The following is a 19957-nucleotide window of genomic DNA, read 5'->3' as shown; positions in this document are numbered from 1 at the left end:
TGTGAAGTCGAAGGCTTTCAGGGCCGGCATCCATAGTTTTTTGTGGGTTTTTTGGGCTATGTGGTCATGTTCTAGAAGAGTTTATTCCTGATGTTTCGCCAGCATCTGTGGCTGGCATCTTCAGAGAATGCTGGCATGGAAGAGAGTGGAGTATATAAATACTGTGTGACCCTGGGTGGGAAGGAGTGATTGCCATGAACAATACACAGATTAATGTGGAAATCACTCCTCCCTACCCCGGGTCACACAGTGTTTATATATTTATATACCCAACTCTCTTCCATGCCAACATTCTCTGACAATGCCAGTCACAGAGGCTGGAGAAACATCAGGAATAAACTCTTCTAGAACAGGCTATGTAGCCCGAAAACCCCCGAGGAAGCATGACAGCAACACAGTGGAATCACGAGGTTTGGCATCACCCCAGTGCGGTCACTCATGCTGTCATCCCCAGCTGGTCATCTCTACCAGATGGCGATGAGGTGTTACCGCTGCCCAGTGACTCCTTCCAGGTCTGGCAACCCCTTCCAGGTTTGGCACAGCTGCTGGGCAAACAGGAAAGGGAAATCACTCTTGCCAGCAGCGTACCAAATCCAGAAGGCAGCCTCTCCCCAACAGCAGCTGCTGTTGCTCCTTCCATATCTTAGCAAGAATTTGAAAGAGCCACCTTACCCCCATCAATGGCCACAGCCAATGGATGGTGGATGTGTCCTGGCTGGCAGAGAGGGACATCCAGCAGGCCTTGGAAGTGACTGCCTGACTAGGTATTCAGCCACATCCCTCGGTGTGGTCCATACTCCTTGCACGCCCCTAGTGATGCCCCGGCATCAATGTTATGTTTTATTGCACTTGTCTCTCCATCTTCGCTAGGGTTAGGGGCACAAGGCCCCCATGAATATGAAAAAACTTCAAATAACAAAACCACCCTGTTTTTACCAGAGAGGACACCTCTCTAGGAATCTCTAGGTCCTCCAATGCAACTCTGTGGTCAACGTCCGACAGACACTGACCATAGAACTGCATTGGAGGAGCGACAAAGGCCTAGTAGAGTGTCCTCTCTAGGAATCTCTAGGTCTTTCAGTGCAACTTTTAGTTAAAGTTGACCATAGAGTTGCACTGGAGGACCTAGATATTCCTAGAGAGAACATATTAATCAAAGCCACAAATATGGAGGGATGAGTGTATTATTCTTATTGAGAGCCTTTGCTATACGATCTTGATCCTTATCAAGAATAAAAAATGATAGATTTTGAGATCAGGGGGTCAGGATGAATTTTAGGATGGTTTCTTTCCCCCCTCCCCAAATAACTTTTTTAAAAAACTGGGTGTCTTTTTAATGTGTTGATTTCGGATTGCTTCAAACGTGACCCGGTTTCTCTGGAGAAGCATTCCTGGATAGACGCAAGGACAAGGGGAATGTATTCGATTCACGTGTCTTGTTTCACAAATGGGATGGGAGACATGATGCCTTGAAAACTCTGCCCCTCTCCAAGGCTTGTGGCGTGTTTCAGAGAGTGGAAAAAATGCACACCGAACCATGCACATGTTTCAAAAAGGCACCCGATTTAAAAGGGCAGGCATTTGAAATGATGTGCTCAAATGCATTGTGGTCACAGATGAAAAAATGCAGACTAGAAACAGGCATTAAAATGCATACATTCAAGGCTGAGCGGAACAGGTGCACATAACACGCATGAATTTCTATGCGTGGGGAAAGATTCTTGCAACTTTCTTTGGAAACAGGAACAGAATGTAAAAACACTGGAGGGGAAATGAGAAATTCATTGAGATGGGTGGGTTTTCTTATTCCTAGACCGACACATTCCTGGGGGTGGAAACGGCACATGGAAATTGTCACACGCAGGTGTTGAGCCATGTGTCTTGGTGTTGCGGCACACTTGCGAAGTGATATGAGCAGGAAGCTAATTTTTCAGGGCCTCTCGATCTTGGTAATAGCATTGCAAAAGACCTTAGCAGGCCATCTATTACAACCTTACTCTGCTCATTGCAAGATCCATAGTGCAGCTGCACCATTCCTGGTTAATGATAGAGAAAGGTTAGGCTACATGACCTTTGAGGTCCCTTTGGCTACTCTATGGTTCTCCAATAACCTCTGGAAAGGAGAAAGAGAAAAAGAAAAACAACAGCAAAAGTATTCATTCCTACCAAAGGAGTAGTGGTGCAATTTTGACCACTGCACTGTAGAAATCATGCAGTTTGGTACCCCTTTGGCCTCATTCCCACTTACAAAAAAAGCGGTTTGCGATCCGAATTGATGGATCGATTTGACAGCGGAGCGTGGTTCACACTACATTTGCCCCAATTGCATTTTTCGCTGTAAAATAACCCACTTGTGGTTCACATTAATGAATGAATCGGTTCAAAATGGACCTACTCTGATCAGCCGAAGGGCAAATTTAAATCCTATCTGCATCTGGTTCACACTTGCGCAGAATCGATTTATCCAGAAAGACATGGAAAACATCAGTGTCAAAAAGATGCGGGTTAAATGGGTCTAGCGTAGGGCTTCTTTCTCTGAATCGTTTCAGCGATTTGGTTCAAGTGCGAACCAGGGACATTTGAACTGGTTCAAAGCGATTTGCAATCCAGTTTAAAAGGTAATGGGAATCAGGCCTTTAAGTGCTGTAGCTCCATCCTAATCAATCCTGGGATTTGTAGTTTTACCGGAACACAAAGTGCTGGTGTCTCACCAAATGACAAATCCCAGGAATCTGGGGGATGGATCCATGGCAGTTAAAGTGGTGTCGAACGGCATTATTTGTACAGTATATAGATGCATCCGAGGTTAGGTTTTATTCCCCCATACCTGACCTTAGCAGCGCCTGTTCACCACTATTGTGCATGTGGTGAAACCGACACTTTCACAACGAACCCCTGTGCGACAGAACAGTCCCCTTACTCTTCCTCAAGCAGCAAAAGGGGGGGAGGGGGGGAAGAGTCACTGCTGGAGCCGGGGTTTGACTCATGCGCCACACAAGAGAGCGAGTTTGGTGCCGTGAGTCTACAACTTTTCGACTTCTGCTGTTTCGATGTGGTTGCAATTTCCACTCATTTCCCTGTGTGTGTTTCTTAGACCTGCCCTTTGTGGTGTTTCAAAACAAAAAAATGTGGGGAGGGAGGGAGGTGGGAAATGTGGGGGGAGGAAGGGGGAGGAAAAATAAAACCCTTGTGGTTTCTGTACTGCTGGACATTTTAATAAATTTTTTTAACAGTTCCTAGCTATTTCTTTATTTCATTTATTTATTTTATCCGTATGCTGCCTTTCAAAAGGAAACTGATTATATATATATATATATATATATATATATATATATATATATAAAAATCTACCAATGTGATTTTTAAAAAAACAACTAAAAGGGTCCCAATTAAAACAATACAAACACTTTTTAAAAATTAAAACACATGAAAACCTTCGACTTAACAAATAAAACACCGTCGTCGCTGTTGTTGTCTGCTTTCAATTCGTTTCCGACTTACGGCAACTCTATTGTGGGGTTTATGGCATAAATGGCCAAGAAACCCACTGGGGATCTTGGGCAAGTCACACTCTCTCAGCCTCAGGGGAAGGCAACGGCAAACCTCCTCTGAACAAACCTTGCCAAGAAAACCCCCGGATAACTTTGCTTAGGGTTGTGAAGGCACACCACAACAATGGTACGGCATCGTCAGCGTACTAAAAGCACTGACATTCCTTCCTCCAGTTTTCACAGACATCTCTTTCCTCTGAATCTAGTCCTACTTTACATATGATGTTTTTGTCATACAAATTAAATAAATACAATTGTCCCTCCATATTCGCTAGGGTTAGGGGCACAATACCCCAATGAATATGGAAAAATCGCAAATAACAACATGTATTTAACTAAGAGGACACCTCTCTTGGAATCTCTAAGTCCTCCGATGCAACTCTGTAGTCAATGTCCGGCTGATGCTGACCATAGAACTGTGCCGGAGGAGCTACAAATGTCTAGTAGAGTATCCTCTCTGGGAATCTCTAGGTCTTTCAGTGCAACTTTTGGTTAAAGTTGACCATAGAGTTGCACTGGAGGACCTAGATATTCCTAGAGAGAACATATTAATCAAATCTGTGAGTAATCAAATCTGCCAATATCAAAGCCCCAAATATGGAGGGATGAGTGTAGAGTGATAAAATGCAACCACGCCTGACCCCTTGCCATTCGGAAACCTTTCCATTTCACTGTGTTCTGATAGCATCTTTTTATCCTGCGTACTGTTTATGTGCCAGGACAATCAAATGTCTGAAATAACTGAAATCTCGGCTGCCTGGGCTCCTCCGTGCCACGATTTAGCCTCTGCCAGGTCACTTTTTTTAGCTGGAGGAGGTTCTCCTTCATTTTGGTTGACTGTTCAGGGTCTTCTTGGAAGGAGTTCTCACCACAAAACCAAGCTGTCAGAGAGACATCTGGCTGGGGCCTCGATGGATGGTTTCGTGCCAGCCTCGCCAAGGCCTGGGCACAATGTGCCAACCTCTTTTGAGCAACAGGTACATTATTTTTCTGGCACATTAAGCATTTTGCTGGCTCCTTGCCTGCATAAAACACGGATTCAGGGGCACTGAGCATCAGGTGCCAATGCTGTGCCAACCCCTTGGCATTGGATAATGATTGCCAGGTCTCTAAGAAAGATCTTGACAGGACACACAGAGTTTTGTTTGTTTGAAATCAGATCCCAAGGCAATGTCTGGGAAGGAATAACGCCACTCTGGTTTGCTCACCTGAAATCCAGCAATACTTGTGAAGGAGATAGCCTTGGTTTGGAGATGGACTATGGCTCTGGAAATCAGGGTTCGAATCCTGGCTCAGCCACTGGGAAACCCACTAAGTATTCTTGGACAGGTCACACTCTCTCGGCCTCAGAGAAAGGCAAAGGCAAACCCCTTCTGAACAAACCTTGCCAAGAAAACTCCGTGATCGGTTCCCCTTAGGGTCACCATAAGTCAAAAATGATTTTTATTCTCATGGTTAGACATTGAAATGCTTGCATACACTTCTAGGGTTATGCTGGTTTGATTGAATCATTTACAATGGTCCCTCCACATTCATTGGGGTTAGGACACAGGACACCGATGAAAGTGGAAAACTGCAAATAAGAAAACACCACTTTTTTTAACCAGAGAAAACACCACTCTAGGAATCTCTATGTCCTCCAGCGGAACTCTATGGTCAATATCTGCCAGAATTTGACCACTGGAGGACATACAAATGCCTAGAGAAGTGTTTTCTCTAGGAATCTCTAGGACCTCCATTGCAACTCTGTGTTCAACTTCCTGCAAAATTTCACCGGAAGACCTAGCATTTCCTAGAGAGAACATATTAATCAAATCCACAAGTAACCAAAGCCACAAAAGTCAAAGCCACAAATGTGGAGGGTTTACTGCATTTGGGTTTTAAAAGCTTATGAAAGAAAGAAAGAAAGAAAGAAAGAAAGAAAGAAAGAAATCAGTGGCTGAGATCCTACATTGCAGACTACATTTTGTAATTTTACGAATCCATAGCTCCATTGCAGAACTGCAATGAAATTCTGTTAGAGATTTGTGAAGATGTGTGTCTAGACATTGGCAAGATTGCTCCAGTGTCCATCTGGAGCTCCTATTGTGGTCTGGTACTTCTGAGTTGGTGCCTGGATGTGCAAAAAGGAGTGCACTGATGTGCACTGGTGACCATTGGCACATGGCACATCAGGCCACTCCACCATTGCACAACAGATGCTAATACGTTATAATGTCATGGCAGCCCCAGGTCAATATGGACATTGCAAAAGTGCTCAGTTCAATTTTATATATATATATATATATATATATATATATATATATATATATGTAAATAATAATAATAATAATAATAATAATAATAATAATAATAATAATGTATTTGTATCCTGCCTCTCCAAGCAGATCGAGGCGGCTAACAATAATAAAACACCCTTAAAACACAATAAATCAGTTATCATCATTATATCACAACCCTCTCAAACCCACCCATCCACAATAAAATACAACTAAATATTAAACAATTGTTCAAATAAGGCAGAGGCTTGATGGAATTAATAGAAAAATTACTAGGATGTTAACCTGCCGGAAGAGATACGTCTTGATCGCCTTTTTAAAGCAAAGACTCACGTCTCAAGCAGAATGCCAGCCAGAATCATTGTATGCTTTTTTTCCTAGTCTGGGCTGTGAAATCTGATACACACACACACACACACACACATATATACATGTTTTCCTTATTTTATTTTTTTATTAATGGGGATATAGTGCCATCCATGTACACTGTATGTCGCCCTGTTTCACATGAGCCGAAGAATTAAATCAAAGGCAGAAACCTGCCCCAATGAGCTTACAGTCCTGGTCACCAAGTCAGACATTATGGAGACATGAACAGGGATTTCAGTCTGCCAGAGAGCAGTGGCATCACAAGGAGGTGCAGAGGGTGCGGGTTGCACTGGGTAGCACCAAAGATTTTCACACCAGTGCTTACCATGGGCTAAACGCTGGCAAAATGCCGGTAAAACATCAGGGAAGTGTGTGTGTGTGAAAGCCTGATGCGCTTTTGAAATGTCAGGGAATTGTCCCCTGGCCTCTAGCATCCTTGAATCGTTCACGGAGCAGCAATTTCCTATGAATGTAAAGTTTCCGTTCGTAGGAAACTGCTACTCCACAAATGATTCAAGGACTCTAGAGGTGAAGGGACGATTCCCTGACATTTCAGAAGTGTGTCAAGCTTTCACACACACACACTTTCCTGATGTTTTATCAGTGTTTTACCAGCACTTATCCCACGGTAAGCACTGGTGTGAAAATCTTCACCATCAGAAGGGGTGACATCAAAATAACCCTCTGCATTTATAACCAATGAGGCACAGAAAGAGGGATGGGACAGGAAGAACAGCCCAACATTTTCAGAGGTGTGCATGGGTTGGGAGTAGCTCTAGACAGAGAGAGGAAGAGAGAGAATTGTCATCTCATGGGAGGCTGGGCTTCATTTGGAAACCTTACTAAGGATTATGTATGCTCAAGTACGGGAAGAGGACCATGGAGTGACACCATGAGTTATGGCACTGGGTGACGCCAACCCTAGTAACGTCGCTGCTGGAGAGCAGAAAGAACGATACGTGGAGAAGATTTGGCTATCTGTACAAAAAATGACCTCTTGAAGGGTAACACAGAGAGGAGCAGGTCTCTCCAAACGGGTTGTGCTTTTCATTTGGGGCATTTCCAAGAAGCAGCCCTCTTTTCCCAAATCATGCAAATAGGACAAAGCCTTTGGCCCTTACGGCCGAACATCGGTGGAGCCTGGACATTAAAAAACCAGGCCTCCATCTGTCCTTCCTTTGCCTGGTGCTAAGCTTTTACCTGCAGCTTTAATATACAGCAGCGAATGCGCAGCAAGCCAAGCCAAGACCTTTGCTCTTCCCACAATGGTGAAGAAGAAGAATCAGGCAAGCAAATAATGTTTATAAAACAGTGGGGAAGAGCTAGTAGCGGCTATTCAGCACAAGCTGGATGCAACCCAGATTCCCAGGCGTTACAGAAATTCCAGGCAAGTCCGTTGAATCTGACGGTGGTCCTTCTCTCTCAGTTTTTGACCGCCCAACCAGCCTCTTCCAAACATGGTCAATGGCTTCCCCCAAAGGGGACACCATGACAAATCTCACCAGTCCTTCCAGACTGGGAAAGTGAGAGAAAGAGAGAGAGAGATGGAAGATGGAAGAATCTGAAGAGGTTCCTTCCGCCATTTTGTTTACACCTGGAAAGGCTTCCACTTCCCAATCCCCTCCTTGGCCTTTTTCTTGGTCACCCCGCTGTTGGCTTCTTTGTAACAGTAGACGCCAAAGAGTTTATACTTCTTATCTGGGAAGCCCAAGTTGCGGACGCCGGGTTCGCGGCCTCCACAGCGCGGCCGGGGATTGACGATGGGGTAACGGATGCTTCCGTCCTCAACCCACCCGGCTTCACACTTGTCCAACAGTTGGATCTTCCAAGCAGCATAGAGTTGGCCAACTTTGGCCACTGTGGCACCATTCTTCTTGCACGCCTGAGTGGCCTCAGGAAAGCTCAGCTTGCGGTAAGTTTTGAGAAAGTAGACCTTCCCTGGGACAGAAGGGAAGAGAAAGGAAAGATAGGGAGCATATTAGATGTGGCACTACATTTGGGTTTCCTCTACGTTCCCATTGTTCTAGGTGAGTGATCTGTCTATCTGTCCATCCATTACTCCTTCCAGCCAGCCAGCCATTCTACCATTCATCTTTTCATCCACCTCTCCTACCATCTCTCCCTTCCTTCCTTCCCTTCCTCCCACCATCTTTTCATCTTCCATCCATCCATTCTCCCATCGGTCCATTGAATCCTAGAGTTGGAAGGAGCCTCATGGGTCATGGAGTCCAACCCCTTCCTGAATGCAGGATCTCCGTATAAAGCAGCACTTCCCAAATGTTGGTCTTTTCCAGATGTTCTGGACTTTGCTTCCCAGAAACCCCCAGCAGTAAGGAATTCTGGGAGCTGAAGTCCCTAACATCAGGAGGACCAAAGTTTGGGAACCACTGACCTAAAGTATTCCCAGCAGGGGTCCCACCTCAGCATCCCACCTTACCTTATCTAAATAAACCCTTCCTTCCTTCCTTCCTTCCTTCCTTCCTTCCTTCCTTCCTTCCTCCCTCCCTCCCTCCCTCCCTCCCTTCCAAAATCTAGATGAAATATTGTTCTGTGTGACTCTCACATTCTCCTTTATTTGATTTGCCTGATGAAGAAGCCAGTGGGGTTCCGAAAGCTTGCATCAAGTATTTTGTGCATTTTGGTTCATCCGATAAAAGTATCACTGTTTTGTGGAGTTGCGATGTTATTGCACTTATGTTTTTCACAACGCGCTCTGAGCCACTGAGGGCGATGCTCTATAGGCCACATTTAGTGACCTCCCCATTAACAACACCTGGGTAAAAATAATGGTGCATAAATTCCCTCCTTCCCTGCAATGCAGCCTCAATTTCCCAACGCAAAATCCTATTCGAAGGCCGCAATTGTTCATATGCCGACACCTGACCATGCCACGCTTCTTCTTTCCCAAGCTTGCGCGGAAATTAAACACCTCCCCAGCCGAAGATGGATGAGACGGCGAGAGGCACTCCATTTTGGAGTTGATCCCAGGCTATTTATCCTGCCCCTCATTACACAAATGAAGGCCCCCTCCATCCGCCATTGCCCTCCCCTCCAGACCTGCAAAGCAAAGAGTAATTTACACCTCGGGACAAAACCCGCCGGGATCATCCATCATCCTTGCCAGCTCCAAGCTCAATTATGGATTCCTTTTTGCTTTGCTGCTTTCTGAACATGGCGCAAGAAAGACTGTGCGCTCTTGGTTCAAGGATGGGGGGGAAAGAGTTGCTTTTCAGCGCTCAGAGACTGATCTTTTGACCCTTGACACCTCCAGAGTTTCTTTTTTTAGCCAAAAAGATAATTCAAGGATCTTGTTTTTTTACATTTTTCCAAGAAATGGAAAAAGTACAAATTTATTCTAAACATCAGGACCAGGCAAGACTTTGTGTGTCATTGCAGTTTGTGTGCTGGACTAAAGATGTGTCTTTGTTGTTGTTGTGTGCCTTCAAGTCATTTCTGATTTATGGCAACCCTATCAAGGGATTTTCTTGGCAAGGTTTGTTCAGAGGAGGTTTGCCCTTGCCTTCCCCTGAGGCTGAGAGAGTGTGACTTGCCCAAGATCATGCAGTGGGTTTCACGGCCGAGACAAGAATCAGACCCTGATCTCCAGAGTCATTGTCCAAAACTCAAACCACTCTCTCGGCCTCAAAGGTAACTGACTACTTTTCATGGTATAACAAGTTAGTTTTCAAAAGTAAGTTTCTAGTCTGGATATACACAGACCCACATGCAAGTAGGAATTACCATTCAGGTTGGAGGTGAAGCAAAAGGCGTCATAACGGTCGTCGTCTTTGTGTCGGTAGCCGTAATTCCTCACTCCGACAGGGGTGTCTTTGCGTCCACACTCATCCCTGGGCTTAGAAATGGGGTATTGCACGGAGCCGTCGTCCAGCCATCCGGCATTGCACCAATCCATCCCTTCCAGCCAGGCCTCGTGCAATTGATCGTAGGAGGCCAGGATCCCATCCTGCTCCAAGCAGGCTTGCTGCGCTTCATGGAAATTCAGAGTGTACCGTCCCAGGCGAGGGTGGTAAGGGAAGATCACCCCTAAAGAGAGAAAGAGGACAATGGAGCCGTCATTTTGGCATCGGTGGTTGCTGGACAACAACTCTAGAACCATAAAACTGGAAGAAACACCTAAGGGTCATCCACTCCAACCTCTGTCTGCCATGCAGGAAGACACCAACAAAGCACCCCTGATAGAAGGCCATCCAGCCTCTCTTTCAAAACCTCCAAAGAAGGAGACTCCACCACTCTCCAAGGCAGCAGCATCCACTGTTGCATCAGGAGGTTCTTCCTAATGTTGAGGTGGAATCTGTTTTCCTGGAGCTTGCATCTATTGTTCTGTATCCTATTCTCTGGAGCAGCAGAAAACAAGCTTGCTCCATCCTCAATATGACACCCCTTCAATTACAGCTGCCCCTCCATTTGCGCAGACTTCATATCTGTGACCCTCGCTTACTCGCAAGGAGCAAATGGAGGGGATTAAAATGGGGCACGCACCCCCCCATTCAAGACTATGGGGCTTCAACACCCCCCATCCTTTATCTGTGCGTTTCATTTTTACGGCCCAAGTATAGTACCTTATATTTCTCCCTATTCCATCCAAACAATGATACCTTTATTGGGCCAACCCAAATACATAATGACATGTCGCAAGCTTTCAAAGTCACACTAGCTTCTTCATCAGGCAAACAGAAGGAGAAAAAATGAAGATGTTAATCACAGGCCTGCATTTTCTGTTTCTGGCCTTACTTCAGATGGTAGGGAGAGCTATTGACATTCATTCTGTTAGTTTTTGGACCAGCTTTTTAATCTCTTAAGGTCATTTTGAGTCCTGATTCTGCCCTTTGGATACTAGCTCTTTCTTAGTGTCAGTTTCCAGGCTTTCCAAACAGCAATAAGAGACAGTCGAAGCGCATGACATTTGGGGATGACAACCAGAAGATGAGAGACACTGGTCCTATCTGTAACCTGGGAATCGATTCCTCCCTTTGCTTCATGCCAAGCTGGCTGCCCTCTCCGAAATCTTACAGCCCTCTTATTTTCAATTTCTTCCTCCTGTTTCCTGCGCGTTTCAGTGTGTCTCTGGTGCTTTATTGTTGCTTTTATTGACTTTTATTGTTGCTGCAGGTTTCGGTGTCAGGAGCTAATAAAACCAGGAAGACAGATCGCGGCGTACAGATTCGTAAAACATCCCAACAAGAAGAAGCAGGGAGAGGAGAGGGGCATCGATGGGGAGAAATGCCTGTCATTTTTAACAGCTCCATAGGGTGGGATGAGTTATAGTCTCGACCTAGGGCTGGTTATTTTTACCTCCGCCGGCGCTCAGAGCTTGTGCAAAGTTACTTTTTAAGGAGTCGTATATTTCTCTTGGATGCCCAGGCTCTACAATAACTGAGATCAGACCGTATTAATGATTGGGCACTTGGGTTGGCCAATAAAGGCATCCATGTTTTGTGGATTTGGGGTGTCATTGTACTTTGCTACATGGCCAGCACTGCTATCCCTGGATATGTTTGTTGGAGATCATTATACAGTTGGCCCTCCATTTGAGCAAGGGATACATTGTGGATCCCCACCCGCATGCAAAAACGGAGGCTCGCACATATTCAAGCCTCATCCGCAACCTCAATTATGCACCGGAGGGGCAACCTCCATTATTTCTAATGGCGCGCACACCCGGGCCGGGCCCTATTCAAGCCCTCCAGCGGATAATTGAGGTAGCGGATTTCAGATAATCGGTAACTGATTACTTCAAGCTTCTCAAAGGGCGCATCTACGTGGTAGAAATAATGCAGTTTGACACCACCTTTTGAAAGGCATGGCTCCATCCTACAGAATCCTGGGATTTGTAGTCTGGTGGGGCACTATAGCTTTTTGGCTGAGAAGGCTCAGACCTTGCAAAACTACAAATCCCAGGGTTACAGCATTTAAAGTGGTCTCAAACTGCATTATTTCTATAGTAGAAGCACTCAAAGTGACTGGAACAAATGTTTTAATTTAGGAGCTCACTTATGCAGATCCTTATGAGGCACGAGCTCCAGGCACATAATAAAAATATATGTATTGCAATTTTTAATACATACAAAGTTAGACCAGCCAGTTAAAAAGGCTACTGAATGTAATATATATCTATATATCTCTATCTATCTATCTATATCTCAGATATTTTAAATTTCAGAAGATGCATGCATCCATTTTGGAAGAGGCATTCCCCCATCAATCCCACACAAGAAGCTACTGTCTTAGAAGATGCGTTCTTCCCCATCTCACAGGAATAGATACTGACATTTGAGAAGAGGTATTCCTGGATAGATCCCACATAGGAAGGAAAGCTGTGAGTTTAGAAGAGGCATTCCCCAATGAATCGCCTACAGAAACAGAAATTGGCATCACAAAAGATGTGTTCCTCCCCAGCTCACAGGAGTAGATATTGCTTCTTTTTTTAGAAGAGGCATTCCCAAATAATTCCTCCTTTATAGGGGGAGCTGCCATTTCAGAAGAGGCATTTCGCAGTCATTCTCATCTAGGAGGGGGGTTCTGCCATCTTAGAAGATGCCTTTTGTATCCATCCCTACACAAGGAAGGATGCAGTCATTTTAGAAGAGGTATTCCTATCTCTTTTTAGAAGAAGCATTCTTAAATAATTTCCATTTCGGGAGGAACTCCCATTTCAGAAGAGGCATTCCATAGTCATTCTCATATAGTAGGGTGGATCTTCCATCTTAGAAGATGCATTTCCTTCCCTACGGATGCAGCCATTTTAGAAAAGGTAGAAATGCCTCTTTTTAGAAGTTGGCAGCATGAACTTTCATAGACTTTAGTCTATGAAAGCTCATGTTGCCAACTTCTTTCTTTCAGTTGGTCTCAAAGGTGCTACAAAATCTCTCTATAATCTGATTCTACAGACTAACACGGCTATGTCTTTGAACTCTTTTTAGAAGAGGCATTCCTATCTCTTTTTAGAAGAGTCATTCCTTCCTCATTTTAGAAGAGGCGTTCCTAACTCTTTTTAGAAGAGGCATTCCTTCCTCATTTTTAGAAGAGGCGTTCCTAACTCTTTTTAAGAAGAGGCATTCCTTCCTAATTTTAGAGGAGGCATTCCATCCTATCTCTTTTTAGAAGAGGCATTCCTTCCTAATTTTAGAAGAGGCATTCCTTCTTCATTTTAGAAGAGGCATTCCTTCCTCATTTTAGAAGAGGTGTTCCTAACTCTTTTTAGAAGAGGCATTCCTTCCTCATCTTTAGAAGAGGCGTTCCTAACTCTTTTTAGAAGAGGCATTCCTTCCTAATTTTAGAGGAGGCATTCCTATCTCTTTCTGGAAGAGCCGTTCCTTCGTCTTTCTTAGAAGAGGCATTCCTACCTCTTTCGCATAACAGATGACATGCCTTTCCCAACTTTGTCCCAAAATGGGGACCCAAGGTGACTTGTAGTCTCACTTTTGTCAATCGTGGTAAATACGTTCAACATCCGTCCCGCTACTTCTCTTCCTCCTTACCTTCCAAGTCCAGCTTCACCATCCCCACATCGTCCTCCAACTCGTTGGTCACCTCGCACTCGTACCGGCCGTAGTCTTGAAGGGTAACATTTCGGATGATCAGCGAGGCGTCACCGGGACCGTCTTCCTGCAGGGCTGTTCGGCCCCGGTAGCCACCAAAAGCCCGGCGTTCCTGGCCCATGGCTACAAAGACATCCTCGAAGAACATGGGGCTGGCTATCTTGGTCCATTTCAAGCGGATCTCATCCGGATCGTGGGCCGAAATGTCATAATGAAAACGGCACGGGAGGATGATAGTGCCGCCCCGGTGGGTGACCACTTTCCCCGGAGCTGTTTGGACCACGACGGCACCACTGTCATCCTCTACAAAGAGAAAGAGGGAGACCTCAGCACCCCAGGATTTGAACCCAGGACACAGGAGATCTGAAACTAGGTTGGAGTACTATCTACCCTGGGAATATAAACCTTCCAATATCTTATCCTTGCCTGCGAGAACAAATCATATGCTACCCTTGCTGGGCTCAGTTGCAATTTGTGTGTGTGTGTGTGTGTGTGTACATTTTGCAAACATTTTTAAGTTGTGCAAAAATCACTGGGGCAGGTTTGAAAAAGTCAAACTTGTTTTTTACGTGAAAATATCTCTCCTATCTTATGCACGAAAGACCGTTTTGCACCAAAAAGTATATACAAGGCACAAAATGCACTACTTTTGTGCAAAATGGTCTCTCTTTTTTTGGCGCAAGACCCTCACAAAGTGGTTGTTTGCTTAAAGTCTTTTTGGGCAAACAAAATTTCACAAAAGAGTCTGAAATGTACAAATAAATAACAATCTTGCAGGGCCAGGCCACTTTCTTGATGCACTGGGCTGCCAAAGACGACAGCCTTCCGCACTGGCAATGAGGGAAACTGTGAATATTGCATTGTGAATTCCTGCATGGCAAGGGGTTGGATTAGATGGCCCTTGGGGTCTCTTCCAGCTTTTAAAAAGTCTATTAAGTCTATGATTGCGCACCATGTTTAGACCCCTCTGCAGACAGAACATGGAATTGCAGCACACAACAGACTTGGAAAATGGCAAATGGGGAATAAATGCAAAAAAGATGTTCTTCTAGCTGCTTCACCACGATTAAAAAGCTGGTTTATAGGCCAGGATTGCCAATATTCACAAGTAACAGATTGCACAAAAATTGTTGTATATCTCTAGCTTGGAGAGACCAAGGATTGAACAGAGGAGACATAATCTGCATGCAAACTATGGGCTGGACCACCAAGCCAAGTCCAAGAGCTCCCTCTACTGTCTATCCATCAGTACTGCGCATTCAACAAACTTCAGATAGTTAACCAATCCAGCATGACTTCTAGCAGAAGTTGACCATAGAGTTTCACTGGAGGACCTGAAAATGCCTAGAGAAGTGTTCTCTCTAGGAATCTCTAGGTCCCCCCAGTGCAACCTTTGGTGGAAGTTGACCATAGAGCCTCACTGGAGGACCTACAGATTCCTAGAGAGAACATATTAATCAAATCTGTGAATAATCAAATCCGCAAAAGTCAAAGCCGCAAATCTGGGGGGCGGGCTGTACTCCCCAAATGCAACATCCCAACGCACCCGAGACATGTACAACTTTCCTCCGTCCGGTCTGCGCAAAGGCCAGTGGGCAGCTCAGCATCAAGGTGGCAATGCAGAGGAGACTCCGGCGTGAATCGCTGGCAGGAGTCATCTAGCAGAGAGAAGGAACAGGCGTTAATCATCAAATCTTGCAATACACACAAAATAAAATAAACCTCTCTGAAAGGTGCTGCTTGATGCTTTCACTCTCTCAGCCTCAGCAAAGGTAAACCAAAACCCCATGATAGGGCACACTTGAATTGTCTTGCCCAGAACTGGGCACAATATTCCAAGTGAACCCTGACCAAGGCAGAATAAAATGAGACTATGACTTTCCTCGATCCAGACACTATACTCCTATTGATGCAGATTAAGATCATATTGGCTTTTTCGGCTGCTGCATCGCACTTTTGGCTCATGTTCAGCTTGTGGTCTACGCAGACCCCAAGGTCGTTTTCACATGTCCTACTTTTCGCCCATCCTACACTTGTGCGTTTCATTTTTGCCACCTGGACACATTACCTTACCTTTATCCCTGTTGAAATTCATGTTTAGGAAGGAAGGAAGGAAGGAAGGCAGGAAGGAAGGAGGGAGGGAGGGAGGGAGGGAGGGAGGAAAAGTAAGAAACTAAGGAGGGAGGGAGGAAGGAGCAAAGAGAGGAAGGAAGGAAGGAGAGAAGAAGGAGAATGAAAAAAAGGACAGAAGGATGGAAGGACAGATGGGTGGAAGGAAGGAAGGAAGGAAGGAAGGAAGGAAGGAAGGAAGGAAGGAAGGGAAAGTACAAAACTAAGGAGGGAGGGAGAGAGGAAGGAAGGAGCAAAAGGGAGGAAGGAGGGAAGGAAGGAAGGAAGGAAGGAAGGAAGGAAGGAAGGAAGGAAGGAAGGAGGAGAATGAAAAAAAGAAGAAGGATGGAAGGACAGATGGACTGAAGGAAGGAAGGAAGGGAGGGAGGGTAAGAAACTAAGGAGGGAGGGAGAGAGGAAGGAAGGAAGGAAGGAAGGAAGGAAAGAAAAGGTGCTTCTCTGAACTACAGTGCTACTCTATGGATCCCATGCTAGCAAGAAATCAGGATCCCAGTAAAATAAAACAAAATGCCCCGAACCCTCCAAAGAGATTGGCCCTTTTGCAGCCAAGGAGGGACCTTTCCCAGGCTCTGACAGGAGGCCTGATTTACTATACAAGTCAGCTTTCTAGGTCAGACACAGCGGAGGATGAGGTCAGACACAGCGGAGGATGAGGGCAGCATGATTTCCTATATAATGAAATGCTATTTAAAAAGTATGACCTTTTCCTTTCTTGCAAAGTGGGAGTGGTTGCCACCCTGCAAATTTGCAGTTCCTGGAGAAAAGGCGAGAAAGCAGAAGAAAGGCAGACAAAGCCCAGACCCCTGGAGAGGAGTGCCATGCAAAAGGGCCCCAATTCAATTCCTGTTTTAAAAATAGGACCCAAGGAAGAGCCCTTTTTCTTCTGGCACATGCTGGGAAAGCAGTGCACCGACAGCCAGGTTCTCATAATAGAAGGACAAAATGATCTGACCCAGTTTGAGATAATGAAGCAGGTTCCTATATTTAAAAATGGACCTTTATTCAGATTTGTGCGGGCTGTTGGGCCGGGACTCTGGAGATGCGTATCCTAATCCTCGTCGGGCCCTGAATCTGACCATTTGTGCCTATACTCCTGCATTCTCTTTCTGTTTCAATCTGGCCTACCTCATAGGGTTGTTGTGAAAGTGTTAGTACAGGGAAGGAGGAGAGCTGCCTTGAACAACAAAAGTGACTACCAGAGTGGGTTAACTGGAAAAACCAGAGGTCAGATACTGGGTTCAGTATCCCAGCTCAGCCATGGAAACCCATTGGGTGACCTTTGGCAAGTCACATTCTCTCAGCCTCAGGGGAAGGCAATGGCGTACCCCCTCTGAACAAATCTTGCCAAGAAAACCCCACAATAGGGTTGCAATAAGTCCAAAATGACCTCAATCATTGGGTCCAGTAGGTTTAAATACCCTAAAGGCACCAGATCCCACCTGATCTTCCTAAGCTAAGCAGGGACAGCCCTGGTTAGTCCTTTCAAACCCATAAATGCCAAGTGCTTGAAGGTGGATATTTGAGGAAGGAACTGGCCATACCTCTGAGGATTCCTTGCCTAAGAAAACCCTATAAGTGAACTATAAGTGACTTGAAGGCACACATATGGGTCTATCAGCCTTAGACATTTTCTTCTGTAACCATCAGAGATGAAGGAGTTAATAATGCAAGATCCGCTCTCTCTGCAGAGGAGAATTAATTTGCAACATTCGCCTGACCTCTCCATAATTCGGCTTTCCCCTTGCCTTTTGGAAAACGCTTAGCAAAGGAGGGGGGGGGGGGAAAGGACCACATCATATATCAATCTAGCTGAACCCGATCTAGCAATTTAATGCAATCCGTCCGCCTAAATCTGCCTAATCTTTCCATCTCATAATATCCTATCTTTCCCCTACACGCACTTTATCTTTTTTGGAGACTTTGCAATCTGCTTCCCTGGCTGCTGCAAGAGAGCTGAGAAAGCATGAGTTTGAAATAAAGGCACAGTCCAGATTTCTGAGAGATTTGGCTCCAAAAGAAACTCTTTTCTAAACTAACACATAGACACACAATACAGGTCAACACAAAAGGCACGCCAGAAGTATCTCTCTTTCTTTCTTTCTTTGTTGCAAAGAAAGCATTTCACAGACCGGACGACTCTCTTACATAGCCGAGCATCACTAGAGCAAAAAGTGGTACCCAAGTGAGGCATCTGAAAAGATGCTCTCTAGGCATCCGGCAGATTCATTGCAGCAAAGCGACGCGGCACATTCAAGGTGAACAGAGATAAAGCCATGACAGCACTTTGCACCAAAGGGACTCACCGTTTTCTCCTTGAGGTTAAGGGGGGACCGGGGTGTCCTAGGCCAAACCAAAAAAAGCAAGGTTGCAGAAAGCTGGTTGAAGTTGAGAGGGATGCAAAGAAAAGGAGGAGGAGGAGGTGAGGATGCAGAGCAAAGGAATCAAGAGCAGGCTTGTAAGCCTTTTTTCCTCTCTTTGGGTTTTTTCCAAAATCTTCCCTGGCTCCAGCTCAGCGCCACTGATGTGAATTCTTAGTCAGCAAACTCCGAGAAGAGATGCAAAAGCCACTGATGCCAGAGAGAAAGAAAGAGAAAAAGAGGAGGAAAAAAGTTGGGCAGGAATCAAAGAGAGGGATGCAGTTGCTGCATTCAAGCTGCCTGCAATGGGACCAGAGGGAGGGGAGCGTTTGGGATAAAAAGTTAAGGGGGGGATAAGAAAGACAGGAGGATTTTAAAGGGGAACCAGACAGTCTGCTTTGCCAGAGCAGCGAGGCAGTGGTGAACATGGGCTAGAAAGTTGGCATTCGCTGCTATATCTATATAACTATATATATTGGGGGGGACATAGAATAAATAAGGCTCAGCGGAGGCCTCCCATTTAGGGGTGCAGTGGATGCACACTCGGTTTTATTCCAGCTTTTTCAAGGAGATGGGTATCTTTGGGGATTATTCCCCAAAGAGTTCTCCCTGGTGCTGAATAGAAAGCCGTCCAGGAGCTTTCCAAGGTCCGGAACCCACCCAGGAGCTCAGGTTCAGCATCTCCTTTACAGTTTGGAGTAAAACCCAAAGAGGATTCGGTCATACTTTTTAACAAGGCAGCATCCAATTGCTTCAAGCCATGTTTGCACAATGCAAAAGACAAATCCAAAACACCTTGGAGATCCCAGCTCAGAGAGGAGAGTTAGTGATCCCATGAAATCCTATGTCCGGTTCCTTCTTCTAAAATCCACGTTCCAGCACCTGGCATTGATGGGCAGACTCCCATCTAAGGACTAACCAGGGATGTCCCTGCTTAGTTTAGGAATATCAGGTGCAAAGTCCTGAGAGGGGTGCCCCTAAGTATTTGGGATTGACTTGCAAGACTCCTGAGCTTTACAAAAGACCTGCTCCTGGTGATGAGGAATACTGGAAATGGAGTGTAACATCATTCAGATACCAAGGTGCTACATCGCTTTCTGCTTAGTGGTTTCCAGATCTTCCACCATTTTGGTGGCCTTCTTCTGGACATAGTCCAGCTTATCTACATCCTTCCTGAAGTGTGGCCAGAACTGGACCAAATATTCAGGTGAGGCCTGGCCAAAGCAGAATAGAGTGTCACTATTACTTCCCTTGATCTAGACACTATACTTCTATTGATGCAGCCTAGAATTGCATTGGCCTTTTTAGCTGCCGCATCATACTGTTAACTCATGTTCAACTTATGGTTTACTAACATTCCTAGATCCCTTTTGAGTATACCGTTGTCAAGCCAGGTGTCCCCCATCCTATATCTGCGCATTTCCTTTTCACTGCCCAAATGTAGCATCCAACATCCCTTCCTGTTGAAATTCATTTTGTTAGTTGCGGACCAGCTTTCTAATCTGCTAAAGGCCCCTCCACCGATCCCAAGGGCCTGATCCTGTCACTGGGATTGTTTTTCATGCCCAACCCTGCCACCGCCTTCGAAAGCACCAAGGTAGAGTCCACGCAGCCTCCTGGATCTGGGAGAGCGGAAACGACAAGTTGCGTTCTCATATCTTGCCAATCACACAACCTCGCAAGAAGCAAGCCAATTTAATAGTAGTATATAA

At 45.3% G+C, this 19957-nt stretch overlaps 1 protein-coding gene across 2 annotated transcripts; it reads right to left on the bottom strand.

Moving 5' to 3' along the window:
• Nucleotides 1–6806: 6806 nt before the first annotated feature.
• LOC149308346 (hyaluronan and proteoglycan link protein 4-like) lies at nucleotides 6807–18340 on the bottom strand. Of its 2 annotated transcripts, none has more exons than XM_089535596.1 (5): nucleotides 18192–18340; nucleotides 15305–15416; nucleotides 13699–14061; nucleotides 9941–10243; nucleotides 6807–8137 (listed from the first exon to the last, which is right to left on the bottom strand). In XM_089535596.1, exons 2-5 carry the CDS (start codon nucleotides 15414–15416, stop codon nucleotides 7788–7790), a joined length of 1128 nt encoding a protein of 375 aa, XP_089391722.1. In that variant the 5' UTR covers nucleotides 18192–18340; the 3' UTR covers nucleotides 6807–7787. The 2 variants fall into 2 exon arrangements, with proteins under 2 accessions (XP_089391722.1, XP_089391723.1); XM_089535597.1 differs by lacking the exon at nucleotides 18192–18340 and adding an exon at nucleotides 15832–15884.
• Nucleotides 18341–19957: the final 1617 nt, after the last annotated feature.

The sequence above is a fragment of the Sceloporus occidentalis genome, unplaced genomic scaffold, assembly GCF_023333645.1.
Source record: "Sceloporus occidentalis isolate IW3139 unplaced genomic scaffold, rSceOcc1.0.p SCAF_8, whole genome shotgun sequence".
Lineage (NCBI taxonomy): Eukaryota > Metazoa > Chordata > Lepidosauria > Squamata > Phrynosomatidae > Sceloporus > Sceloporus occidentalis.
This window is presented reverse-complemented; position numbering and strand designations above follow the sequence as displayed.

Bases quoted from the DNA above. Each gene is read 5' to 3' on its own strand.
- LOC149308346 (XM_089535596.1), bottom strand. From the start codon at position 15,416: ATGACTCCTGCCAGCGATTCACGCCGGAGTCTCCTCTGCATTGCCACC. The intron at 10,244-13,698 runs GTAAGGAGGAAG...TTCTCTCTTTAG, and splicing joins GGTGAAGCTGGACTTGGAAG to GGGTGATCTTCCCTTACCAC. The intron at 8,138-9,940 runs GTAATTCCTACT...CTTCTGTCCCAG, and splicing joins CTTCACCTCCAACCTGAATG to GGAAGGTCTACTTTCTCAAA.